The 13,975-nt window shown below is 51.7% G+C and overlaps 1 protein-coding gene across 1 annotated transcript; it reads left to right on the forward strand.

Annotated features, from left to right (window-relative positions):
• Positions 1–6,652: 6,652 nt before the first annotated feature.
• Positions 6,653–8,122, forward strand: J4E87_009549 (uncharacterized protein; the record flags this gene model as incomplete). Its single annotated transcript, XM_049381125.1, has 2 exons — positions 6,653–6,660; positions 6,739–8,122. 2 exons carry the CDS (start codon positions 6,653–6,655, stop codon positions 8,120–8,122), a joined length of 1,392 nt encoding a protein of 463 aa, XP_049229151.1.
• Between the last annotated feature and the right edge of the window lie 5,853 nt (positions 8,123–13,975).

Genomic DNA, 13,975 nt, shown 5'->3' on the forward strand with positions numbered 1-13,975 from the left:
GAGCTACGAAAGGCTGGTCTACATCTGAACGTCTATAACGCATCGATTTCAGTCCGCGATGGCTCGCTTGATGCGAATAATGCAGGCAAAACCGTGCCAGAACGTTTTCCTCCGTCGCAGTCAACGCGAAGTCTCTTCCCCGATCAAAGATAACGCGCGTCACCACTGAACCGGCAAACTACCACGCACAGAAAATGACCACGACGATACAATCGACTTTCAGCCGTCTCCAAAATTCGCTTCAAACGAAGTATCTTACTCCATCGGGCTATTGTTCACGCGCGGAAGCCGCGAAACAGCTTACGCCAAGGCTACTGCCACGCTGGTAGCACCACACCACGATATCTGAGACATATGGCCACGCGGTCTTGCGTTACTTGTTGGTATAGGCGTGAGATGGATGAGATGGATTAGAGGGAGGGGTATCTTGACTGTATTGAAACATGTTGGGGCAAGTTGGAATGAGCTTTTGGAGGTGACGACGACGTGGACGACCTTCGTTGAAAGACGTAGTAAGATTGAGTTGGAAGGAAGGCTGTCATCTTGAAGCGTGCATTGTTGCGGCTGAGAGACCAACGAAGAGTCTGGCAAAGTACGGAGTAGAGTACATGTTTGGGGGCGGACTGGCGTGACGTCAGCTGACCGGTCACGCTTTTGATCGGTACTTCAGTACCTATTGAACTGGAGCAGAGAGGGGAGATACTCCCATGCGCAAACATTATAACTGCGAGTGTAAATGGCCAAAAGTCAGATGACTATCGATGTGCATTTGCTGTTCTGTCTGATCGCGGGTGTGAAATGCCTAGTCCGCTTTCGGCTAAGCCTGGATGGGCTGTGCACCAGCGTCATCAGCTGCACCCGTCGAGGCTTCCTTCATCTGCCTCCGCGCACGCACGACAAAATTGACGCACGACACGCCATTCCACAGGTCTTCAGAGGAGTGGCGCTCAGTGTCGTCGCCATTTTCTCAGGTATTCCTGTCTTCCGGAGACGGCCTAACAGCTAGGCTGCGGCAGCTAGCTCTCGCTGTGTGCGTGTTAACTTCGCGTAGTAACTGAAGCACTGTTGCTGCTGTTGAGGCAATATTCCCATATATGCATGACGACTACTGTGGAACTATAGCTTACCCAGGCTTTTACATGCGGCGATGTCTTCCATAAACGAGCTTTCAGATGCGGAGATGTCTTCCAGCGACGAATCTTCAGGCTCGGAGCTGGTACCTTTGGAACGGTCAGATATGGAGGTGTCTCCGCGAAGCCGTTCAGAGTTGTTGTAAGGTGATTGAAACGCCTTGATAACGCATACTAATCTTGGGCAGGTCTCTCGCCAGGAGACTTTATCCAAACAAAAGTGAAAAGAACATTATCTCAAGATCGAACAAGCTTGCTCTGGTGCCCGACAGAGTGTATACTTTATACGAATTGAGTTGTAGCGTATGCCATCAAGGCACGATTGAAAACAACTTTCACTTTATCTTTGCGGAGTGGCTGAACGCAGACTGCGACTTGTGTGGAATCCTACGCAAATGTCAGCAGTATTTTGCAAGAGACGCGAAGTCGCTGAAGTTGAGTTCCCTTGAGCAGACCGACATCCAGATATGCTACAGCAGTCATCCAAACGCTGTTTGTGAAGACATTCATGTCCAATTGTACTCAAAAGGTTTGTCCTTGAACTTTATTCGAAGGACTGGCTGATATAAGCGACAGAGCCAGAGGCTCATGTGAGTCCTTTCAGATACGCGAAAGATGTTTGCGAGTCTGTGAACTTGATAGCCTCGACGAGTGTCATGAAGGAGTGGATCGATCGTTGCGACAATACCCATCAGCATGCTCCACCAAAACACGAGTCTAGGCCTACACGCTTGATTGAAATTGGTGGCCAGGACGGGAGAATTTATCGACTCTGCTCACCAAAACATTCTGTAAAATTTGCCGCACTTTCCTACCGCTGGGGATCAGGCAAGCAGTCCGAGACGACGAAGGAGAACGTTGGCGAGAGGTCCAAGAAGCTGATGACATCTGAGTTCCCAAAGACTCTCCAAGACGCCATTCAGGTTGCTGGAGGACTCGGTTTGGAGTACATTTGGATTGATCGGATTTGCATTACCCAGGACGACGATGAAGAGTGGGCGAAAGAGGCATCACTTATGGCAGACATTTACGCAAACGCGTATGTCGTCTTGTCTGCCACAGCGACTGAAGACTCCAAGGATGGGTTTTTGCACGAAAGATTGGAGCCCCTGGTCATGGTATACGCACGAAATGGCCAACAGGGCCGTGAAGTGCGTGCAAGACTCATTGAAAGCCACGAATGTCGTCGCGATATAGGAAAGAACAGTTACACGTTATTCCGACGGGGTTGGTGCATGCAAGAGAGATTTCTGGCTCGTCGCATAGTCCATTTCCTGCCAGATGAGATCCTTTTTGAGTGCGAGCGTGAGCGAGAATGCGAGTGTGGCGCGGCCAGTAAGGAAGAGATGACGCGGCGCGCTGGCAGAGGATACAGGATGTTTGCAAAACTGCGAGCTGCCCCAGAGATGACAGAAAGTTTTGCGTTTGAATGGATGGAGATAGTGCAAGACTACAGCAAGATGGAACTAACCTACGGACAAGACTCACTACCCGCGCTTTCCGGAGTGGCATCATGCATGGAACACTTGATACCCGGGGAGTATATCGCAGGACTCTGGGAACATCGCGTCGTGTGTCAACTGGGGTGGTATGTTAACACAAGTCCCGCTACAAGACGTTGGAAACACCCCGAGGATGTTGATATTTTGGGCCCTACGTTCTCATGGAGCTCACACGTGCACGGCATAGGGTTTGATGACCCTCTTGAGGATGCACGATATATATGTACCTTGGAAAGTTTCCAAGTCCAGCCAGACACATCCAATCCTTACGGACCAGTTCTGCATGCATCCCTTTGCCTCAGCGGCTGGATAGTACCTGGAGATCACATGATAATGCGTTTACCGGCGTATGGGATTAATGGCAATAAGAGGGTGGCCTTGGTGTTGCTCGATTCGGGATTCAGCTTCAACACTTTTGAACCATACCCGCACGTTGATAGTGGTTTAACCTATGAGGGGTTGCAAAATAAGATCGCATGGAAGTCGGTGGTGTGTTTCGGTTTACACAAGGTGTCTGAAGAAGATGGCGATCTTGACGCACTTTTACTGCAGCCCACAGATAATGGGGAGAGGGAGTACGTAAGGATTGGGTTAGTTTCTGGGTTGGATAGCTGTTGGTTTGATGAACACGCGGTAGCAAGCACGGTTACTCTAGTCTAGCTAGATAATTGGCGATGGCATTGCCCAGAGAATACAACGCGTCCCAACTGCACTTATCAACGTGCTCTTCCGTCCCTTCTTCGCCGATGATCACCATTTCGCGGTCCACGCGGTGGGTCCCTTTGCGGTATCTCACCACTAGACCACCTACCCTGCTCATCTCTCAAGTCGACCCAGCGTTCATCCAAACCCTTAGCCACAGCCTTGTCCCTGCGTTCTTTACCCGCCACTTTGTCCGTCACGCCATCCTGCACCAACAACTGCATACCTAACCCCTCCTCAGTACCTTGTTCATACATGCCCAGATTTAGTGCGCCTCCATCCGAATTGTACGAAGCGCGAACGTCGACTACACCAGCACTGTGACGGACAAGAGAGTGGGAGAGCATGGGATCTGGGTGGGTATCCGCGACGCCATGGAATGTAAGACTCTCGACAACGCCTTCGAGGCCGGCGTAAAGGTTCTGTGAGGTAGATGATGGGATCGAGAGGCTGTACACGGGTGAATCTCCTCGCAAGCGGGAGTAGTCGGTGCGATACGCCGTGCGTGACGGAATGGTGCGGGGAGTCAGGTAGAGATTCCAGCCGCCACTCACTATTGGAACCTGGCTCTTCAGCCCATCAACGATGGTGTTGGTGGCTGAGTCTCGTGACAATGCTTTGTTTGTTGGCTTGGTCTTTTTGTCAGATAGTGAGATGGCGTGGTACGAGTGCGAGCCTGATAAACGCAGGTCAAACACTTTGATCATGCTGTGTAGAGCTACACCTGCTACGAAGCGTTCTCGCCCTTGTGCGGCAAGAGAGTATACTGCCGAATCGTTTGTTGGATCCCAGAAGGTCTGTTCGAAGCCGCGCGGTGAGCGCATGTCATGCAGCCTAACGATACCATCGTAGCCGCCGGACAGGAAAGTGTGGCCTGCTTCCGATGCGCCCGGTGATGTGCTGGGTAATGGGAGTATAGAATAAACCGCCGTGTGATTTGAATGCGCCAGGCTCTCGCTGGCCACGTTGAAGCGACGCAAAGGCTCTGATACAAAGCCTTCGGGCCCAATGTGGTAGACCTCGATAGGTTCGGCGTGGGGACCCCATCCAACGGCGACAGCATCATCGCTTATAAACTCGCATGACCATATTTTACGTTGTGGTTTTCCGTCTAATACGGCCTTTGCTGCGGAAGAGGGCTTAACTGCTTGATCCGAAAAGTTGTGACGATCGATAGGGTAAATCGCTAGCGATGTATCCGAAAGTGCGGTGGCTAACAAGGGCGTGCTCGAAGACGATATCGAAAGATTAGCGATGGCGCGTTTTCTGGTTTCATCAAAGACATCAGGACGGTCAGTGTTGTAGTGTTGCAGCCGCGTCTCTGCAAAATCAGGGCTGGCGCTGAGTAGCGATAGCTGGCCTGATGCCGTCCCAAAGACGATGTCTTCGGAAGCTAAATCCCGTTGATGCGGACGGAGCAACTTCAAGTTGACGATGTCGTCGCGACCTTCAGAACTGTCTGGGATCTTATACGTGAACCACGTATTTAAGTGTCTGAACGCGTCATACCTCCACGTCTGGTCAGGCGCCTGGCCGAGCCCCTCTTCGCGTTGTCTGATCTTCTCGATGTTCGCACCCGTCTCTTTCGTACGCATCACAATCTGCGTGCCTGCAGACCACGCCAATACTTCTTTTCTTTCTCCCCACGATCCATATATCTCTTCATAGCTGTCAATGCTAGGCTGATAGCCCATTGTCTGGCCCTGTGGACCCCTCCATCTTTCGGCTCGCCAGGTATTCATGCTCATCGTCTTCTCTGTTGGCTCTAAGTATCTCGCGATCAGACCTCTTCGGTCCCAGTTTCGGCATAGTGTTGTCACGCCGTGTACGGCGTTGTAGGCATCCGCGTCCAGACCGCTCAGGCCAAAGCGGCCTCTAAGCAAAGCTTTCCATCCATCAAGCTTTGCGAACTCGCTCAACCGGCGGCTTGCCAGAGAGAGGTAAAGTAAATCGCGCGGTCGTTCAAGATGGGTCGTTATCAAGGAGAGAATCTCATTCGGCAGCGTGTCGATAGTCGCCATGCTGCAGTCGCCTCCCTTAGCTTTTGCTCACGGCTTCGACGACTAATACTGTAATGTTGATATTTGAAGTGTCAGGTTTAGTAGAACAATTGCAAAGTCGGCATGGTGGCGTTTATAGGGCTCATGTTTGCTGGGAGGAAAAGTGAATGCCTAGGTGTCTCATCGGACGATGACGACAGAGTTCTCGCTTGGTGGCGTTTGCACTAGCCACATGTGAGCCGAAAGGTCTGGGGAGTCATCGATCATGGCGACAACAAGGCCACTTTGTGACTCTTCTGCGTATACTGCACGCCTAATTCGGACGACATCAGCTCAACCCAAAGCGGTTGTGCAGTCAGGAGACGATATCGTTTTGTACCTGACATTGAACTGCGCCGCTCGGCATCCGCGCCCCAAATTAGCCGGCGTCCCTCATTAGGGACCGCCACACCACCCGCTGGCCGCGTTTCCCCTGGCATCAAAACGCGCTATCGCACCGTTGAGATCACGGCTGCGACTGATGGCTCGTTCTCGTGACGAGGCCGAGCCGTTGTTGTTGGAATCCCGCACTGGCAGCACGCCCTGTTGATCGCGGTGCAACTCTCGCCAGACAGCCCCATCGCGCCCCAAGCTCGCGGTATCTTCTCGGGTCCTGGGCCCACGGCCATCCCTATAAGCAAGCCATCCACCTCCGCGGATCTGGCGCTGATGACTTCCTTGTTGTGCTCTGTCTTGTGACAATCATCCGCAAGTGCCAACCTTAATCCTGGTTGTTTCTGACTAAATGCGCGGGGTCTCGCGAGCGTTGCCGTCAGTCGCAACAATTCCTGACAGTCAGACACTTGTTCAGCAATCCGGCGCCGCCCAATCGATCCACGACATTTGTTTTGCTGCGACGCGACGCGACGCTATCGCGCCATGGCGGACGATGAGAAAAGGGTGTTCGCCTTAATTAGCGCCATCGGCACCATTCGCGATCAGCTGCGACAGAACATCGACGGCTTGCGACATATCCACAATCGTTGGAGAGATAGCGATGGCTCTTCCATCAACCTCATCGCGCAACTAACAGCATTGAAGTCTAGTCTCGGTAACATCCTGGACTGGCTCAATTATGCTATTAGCGACCTCCATCCACAACTGGTATCCGACTTGGACGTACTAGCGCATTCTTGTGGGCTGCTGGTACGCCATGTAGATGCCCTGAATGCGCGTCTGGACTACCGGGACCATGGTGCTGTCGATGTCGCTTCCAAATTTAAATACAGCGTCGCTAGTAGATCTATGGAGCGATTGCAGCAGGTTGCGCAACGACAGAATGACGCCGTGAACTTGTTACTTGCGGCATGCCAATGGTGAGCTGCTAACCCACCCCTACATACAACTGATTCTAATGCCTCTCAGTACTGCACAAGCGCAACGAAAGATCCTGCTTCATAAGAGCCGCCAGATCAGGAAGGAAGATGCGGCAAATCTGAGGACCCTCACCCAATCCTCGAAATTAAACGGCGCTTGCATCACAAGCCTTGCGCAATTATCGCGATTCATCCAATGGCTGAGACTTTTGTTCCACATGAAGATTGCGCGGAACGATTTCGATGGAACGATCACACCATCGGACGAAGAGTACGAGCATATGGCAGCAATCAACCGGTCCGAAGCAATAGATCGCGCTTTGGAGAGAGAAGCTACTAACCTTCGGCACGAGACTAAGCTGGTCCTTGTAGGCAATCCACAGGGTGGCAAAGAGCTGATAATGCATCAGCTGAAAGTGCAGTTCGCCGAAGGTTATGATAAGACGGAAGAACGATTGAAGTACCGCCCTGCAGTTTACCAAGTTGTAAGATCGCTCATATCGTCGATCACGAACTTACTTACAGAAACTGGCGTTACGCTCTCTGCCGAACTGACCCACGACTTCGCCATCTTGTTGCACGAGCTAGACGCCAGGGAGGAAGGCATATCGTCTGACGCCGTCAAGGCAATCACCAGAATCTGGTCCTGTCCCGAATTCTCCAAACTATACGTCCGGAACTTCGAGATCGAATTCCCGCAGTACGCGCCATACTTCGTGCAAGAAGCACCGCGCATAGCCGAGGAAGATTATGTCCCCAGCGAGGCCGACATCATTCGCCTAACCCGATCTGGTGGTGGCATCAACGAAACACGCTTCAACTGGGACGAGCTAGATATCCACCTCTTCAACATCAAAGGCTACGTTCCTCAACACTTCAAGGAGCGCTGGTACCATCAACTCGAAGACGCGACTGCCGTCATCTTCACTGTTGACGTATCCCTCTACAACAAGCCCAGCCCCGAACGGCCCTCCGAATCCATCCTAGTCCACGAATTCGAAGGCTTCGAACAATGGGTCAATCGTCCCGGTTTCGCCAAATCCACCATAATACTCATTCTCAATAATTTTACCCGCTTCGTCAGCAAAATGGCCTACGCACCCCTGGAGAAGCTTTTTCCCGATTACGTCCGTAACGAATCCGATCCGGAATTGAGTGCACGTCAATACATTCTCCGGCGTTTCAAGAGCATGAACCATCAGTGTCTTTCGGTATATTCTTTCTGGGTCGATTTGGATTCGAGCGATAATCAGCATTTGTACGGTGCGCTTAAAAAGACACTGAGCCAGGTTCAGGCGAGGAAGGCGCAGGAACAGGCTTGGTGTGAGGGGCTCTCGGCTGCGACAGAGTCGGATAGACCGTCTACGAATGGGCTGTCGGTTGCGCTGAGTCCCACAAGGAGTCGAAGTCGAAGTCGGGGGAAGAAGAAGTAGGAGAAGGATCGAGCGAGGGTTGTCAGATTGATGCAGTTTGGCTGGGTAAATGGACTGGTTGGATATGTCGTTGAGGCGGCGCGTCGGAATAAGTGTGACCAGGGTAATGGCTTGGGATTTGCTGTTCGGATTTGGCGTTTCTGGGTTCGAAGATACCATGGTACAGGTTGTTTACATATAGAGAGCTCCGTCTCATAATCATCACCGACATCTCCTTTGTATTGCAACGAGAGGTTGAATGGCAGATAGTTAGTCAATAATCCTGAACTGTTGCCCCCAAAGATAATACTGTTGAGTTGTGGTATGGAGGACGCCTGGTCTGATTTCGCGCGTCTGGTGGTCTCCTTGGTGTAGAGTCTAAGTTACTTGCGCTGCTCCCTATTAATACAGCAGCGTGGCGATGTAGCATCCCTCAGCCTCATGCGATCACCTAGTCACTGCTCCGTCTCCTTGTAGGTCTGCACGCTGCTGCTATATGTACTATTTGGGCAATTGCGGCTGTGCTTCGTTGATTGGCTACTTCTCTCCTGTTTGGCACTAGTCAATATCCACTCTATTTCCGGAATGCGCATCTCCATCTCCCTGCATCGCAACCTCTAGAATCTGTCGTGCTCCCATCTACCATCGACTTTGCCTGGATAGGCCTGCTCTATGATGTGGGTAAAGAGAATAAGGCGTCCAGTTCGGCGTTCATTCACGCCCATGCCCTACCACCAATGATCGAGATGATCTCGCAGCTTGTTACCGGTTTCCGATACGGTGTGGGGGCCAGCCTTGTGATGCGGCAGGGCTGTTAGGTGTTACTCTGTGGCTTCGGGCGGGACAGCGCGACACCGCTGATAGGGTCCGCTCCGCCTGACAAGGCTTGCTTGTGTTAGTAGGCTGGTTATGAGAGGTCGCCGTTCATCTGGTGGCTGCAGGCGGGCCACCGGTCAGCCATGTCGGAAGATTGGTGGCCGCCCCGCAACCTTCAAGTCGCCGATGTCCCAACTACTATGCGCTCACTTCGAGTTCATATTTCCCGTGTTCCCAAGCTCTTTCTCCTGGAACGTTTGTTCTTGCGCTCAATTCGACTTCCCATCAACATCAAGCATGGTGGTATCCAGCATAGCCATTGTTACCGACCTTGCGCAATGGAGCAGTTCAGGCCCATCTGGCGATCCTCCCCCTCTGACAACCAGATATGATCCTAGCCCGGGATGCGCGACTCAATGGATACACAATCCTGTCAATACCACCAACATCCGAAGCGGAGACAATAACCTTGTCTGGCAATCCACAAACGGAAACCCGGGTGGTCGGACGGGTATCGCAAGCCTTCTATCAGCGAACTACTGGAAGTCTTGTCGCCCTTTCCTCCAGCCGATAGATCAGCCTTATTACAGCCCGGGGATATGTACAAGACAACAAACGATAGCTGGTATCGAGGAGCAGCGCTTTGGCAGCTCGCGAAGGTGGAGAGGATGGTGTTGCGACAGGTTGTTTGCCCACGGCTGAATCCGAATCTCTAAACCCGGGCTTACGTATCCACCAGGGGAATGTCCATGACAGTTCTTGGACAGGACTGCGAAGGCGAATTTTCGACTCCTAGGACTGCGCTCGCAAATTTCACGACGACAATCATAGACCAGTGGGATAGGACTCAAATCGTCTCTGGCATTGACACAGCAACGAGGTTTTGTACAAGATCAGGGGGTTCCCAGACTTGCGCAGATCAGACGACGCTGCAGAGGCCGACTGTGTTATCTTCTGGTATGGCTTTTGCTACTCCCTTCGGGGTGTATTGGGAGGAAAGAGATTTGTCGAACTTTCCTAGCGAATACGCTTCTTCACTTGCGTCGCTAGTTGACACTACATTTGGAGGCAACAATACGACTGCGGATCCATCGCCGGACTCAAAAGATGATGGCTTAAGTCCTGGCGCTATAGCGGGCATAGCCGTCGGGATAGGCCTATTCGTTATTATCGGTGTCGTCAGCCTCTTGTTCTTGAGGCGAAGGAAAAAGCAGCAGAGAAAACGTCTTCAGCAGCCGAACGAGGCGGAGATGGATGGGAGCTCACAAGGGTTCATGCACCCTGCGGACACGAAATGGAGGGCTGAGGCGGATGGAAGGTCGGTGCCCGTCGAAGCTGGGACGGGAGGTGTGGTGCCGCGGTCGCCGGTGGAGCTGGATAGCACGCAGCGGGAGAGAGACCGCTGAGGAGATCGAAAAGAGAAGGACACTATAACGAATTTGTCGCGCTAACGAAGATCGCAATCGAGCGATGGCCGTCGTTTTCTTGGCTCACTGTTGCTTGTGTGCCTGTCTTGCATGCGACAAGGCTGCAGGTACTCTGTCATAGTATTGGGTGTGTGTGGTACACATGCCGCTGTAGCCGCTGCGTGAAATGCACATATCGGCGCCGAAGGACTACGCCGCATTATGCGGCGTAGCAACTCTACCAATCAACTTCACAATTCGATGCCCGTCACCTCTCCACATCTGGATCAAAGTTCTGTGCCGCTGGCGGACTTCTTTAAGACCCGTTCTTCCCTGAAAACAGCGTTGACTTATTCTACCTTCGAGATACCGTCGATATGGCGACTGTTTCAACAATACCAAAGTCTGACTGGAGATACCAAACTGCTCCAACAAATTTGCCACCACTATTGACCGTCTTTACGCCGCCAGGAGAATGTTCAACGCGCTGGATCTACGACGACACCAGTTCATCTGCAATCTACAGCGGAAGAGCTGTCTTTCAATACTATACCGATGCTGTTGCCGACTCCTATTACTATGAATGCAATCCGTATCGGCAGGAGCAGACGACGCCGCTGTACAGCCCAGGAGTTTGTGGGGATAGTCAACAACCCGCTGAGATAGATGAAATTCGCTTGGACTATGTCTATTGGTTAGCATACTGTTGTCCCAGGTACGCTACCCATGCTCTCAAAGGGTTTATAACTCTCACCCCGCGGACACGCGCTCACATGAATGCAAATTAGCGATATGTCTTATCGTTTCGTGGAACGCGAAGGCTGGTTCTGCGAGAAAACCTTTTCAGAGACGACAACTGTACTTAGTCGATTCACCACCACTACAACCAACGACGTTGCGGTTGGGGGAACATCCGTCGTCACGCTGATCGACACCACTGTGCAGGTCTGCAGCTCTAGCCCATGCTCTACTATTACTTTCAACAGTAAGACGGTGTTGACAACAGGTACGGCTCGAGCGAAACCAACCGTCGTTTTCTGGCAGTCTAGCGACCTCGCCCTGTTCCCGGGGGACTATGCATCTTCTATTGCAGCGGTGATTGGTGTTTCATTCGAAGGCTCCGCAGCGTCCTCTTCACTACCAACCATCACCTCGCAAGATGCAGACTCCGGACCATCGACTTCGTCTCCGCCCATCACATCACAAAATACGAACTCCGGTCTAAGTCCAGGTGCCAAAGCTGGTATTGGAGTTGGGGTGGGTATCTTCGTTATACTAGGCGTCGTGATCTTCTTATTCCTATGGCGAAGGCGGAAACAGCAACGACAACAGAAGCAAGATGCACAGCAACCAGAGCAGGAGCCCTCGGGCGAGATTGGGGTATCGGAGATGGATGGTGATGCGAACGGATCGAAACGCTTTTTGAGTGGCCATTGGAGGGCTGAGACGGAAGCACCGTCGGCTCCAGTTGAGGTTGGGTCGACGAGTGTGCATATCATACCCGGACCACCTGTAGAACTAGACGCTACACATACGAGAGGAGGAGAATGATGGCTACGCGAACTCGTGTGAAGTATTATATAGAAAGGATATGTTTGTATAAGAAGAAGATGGGACCAAGACAGAACGTAGCTATCGGAAAGCCTCCACCTATGACCCGTCACTAGAGTATCCTTCGTCGAGCGCGTTCTCATCTTCGCTTGTGTCGTAAGTCTCTTCTTCCACCGTGGAGTAGCCATCGTCGTCGCCGCTTGCACCATCGCTTGCTACGTAACTTTCATCGTCGGAGCCACTTGCATAGCGCTGCCAATCACTTTCACTTTCACTTTCGTCAGAAACGTCTCGTTCAGAGTCTTCGATACGAATGCTCAATCGATCCAATTGTTGAGACAACGAACTGGGAGAGCAGGCCCGTCTTGGTAAAGTAGTCCCCCTCGCTAAATGCGGAATGATCTTTGCGCGAGGAGGCTTTCGTGACGTAGAGGGTATGTCAGGTATTCTCTCATTGGGTGGCTCGAGAGACTTCGCTCTTCTTCGTTGCTCGACCTGATGGCCGTCTGGAGCGAGAGACGTCGAGGGCTTTGGATGCAAGCGGACTTGAGTGATCCATCTGCATATCTCAGGTTTCACCCGGTCGTGCACCCATTTGCGCATGTTCTCGATCACAGCACGTAGCGCAAAGACACCCCAAGTAAGCTCCAATGAAGTTGCCCAAATGCAGCGCATCTCAATGTTGTGGCTGGTCTGACGCATGTTAGCTACTTGTGACGCTTGTATGGTAAGCTTCATACTCACTGGGTGTCTGAAGGTAAGCCAAAACCGAACGCTTGGACCAACACATGTGAAAGAGAAGATGACCAGAGCATCCTTACTTGGCTCGTTCACTCTCTCAGCCAGTCTTTCCCTCATCATGAGTGCTTCAGCAGACGCGTTTGCAGCTTGGCGATAACAAAATTTTGACTTATCACGCTTCCATTTACTGGTTTTGACTTCGACAACAGCCCAAGGAAAGCATGTTAGGTCTGCAGCGCCAATCGGTTGTGGTTTTTTAGGATCCCACTTGGCCAACGCAGATGTCGGTGACGAGATTAGGCTACATCCGGATGCCTTCCGGAGTTCGCTAAGGACAGGAAGCGTGAAGTTTTCGACTTTAGGGTCAAAACGGTGGAATTTTGACATCTTGTGTGAGGGATCGAAAATAGGGAATGAGTAGGTCACGTCCGGCTTCGGTCCAGTGCGCACTCGTATCACGCAATCATTCCTCGGGAAGCGTTCGTTCCAATGAACATCGGCATGCCTATCAAAGTTAGCCTGATTTGTGAGGCGCCACCGTATTGCTTACAGTTCCCATCGATCAAACAAAAAGCTAGAAGAAGTCAATGAAGAGACTTTGAAAGCATTACAAATGTGCATACCTGTGCTCGTCTGGAGTGCCATGTACCTCCATGTATGTTTTGAAGAAGCTCAATCCTAGGAACTCCGCCCATGCGGATTCCTTCTCGTTCCTCCCACGAAGATATATCGCCCGTTCCTTGACTTTCCGACAATTTTCCAGTACTTTTGTCGTCCCTGCTGCTAGGCTGTCTTCTTCGTCAAAGCTCTCCTCGCGAAGATATTGATTCCTGTTGGGTTTCAATCTCCAGAGTGATTGCGATGCGATAGCCCCATCTTGACCTGAACGTTGGAACGTCTCGAGCTCGGCGACAAACTTCTTTCTTTTTTTCCTTGGGACTTTTGTGCGCAAAAATCTCATCTCCCAATGTATGGGACGGAGCCACTTAGGCAAAGAGTTCCTCTTGTGGACATGCTCATAGAAGTAAATGCCCTCATCTTCTAATATTTCCCGGGTCAAGTTGGGCTTTTTAGTGCCTTTGGAGGGAGACTGCATGTCTTGATGGCGTTTCGGGGTCAACTGTGTGCGCTGTACGGGAGTGGGTGGTAATGGGTAAAGCTTCACACCACGTTTGCGACGGACGACTGTGGTAAAGCAGAAAGTACGCTGGCTGAGTGTAGTTCTTTACGACTATGTTCTAACAGATCTTTTTATTCTGTATACTGGACAGCATCAGGAGGCTGGGGCGCAGTTATTCGAGTATGCAAGGCTGAAACAGCTTTGGCGAAGCACCTGCCAGTTCAGCCTCCCTGCTCTCGC

This window comes from Alternaria ethzedia (genome assembly GCF_023757985.1).
Source record: "Alternaria ethzedia strain BMP 0044 chromosome Unknown scaffold_36, whole genome shotgun sequence".
Lineage (NCBI taxonomy): Eukaryota > Fungi > Ascomycota > Dothideomycetes > Pleosporales > Pleosporaceae > Alternaria > Alternaria ethzedia.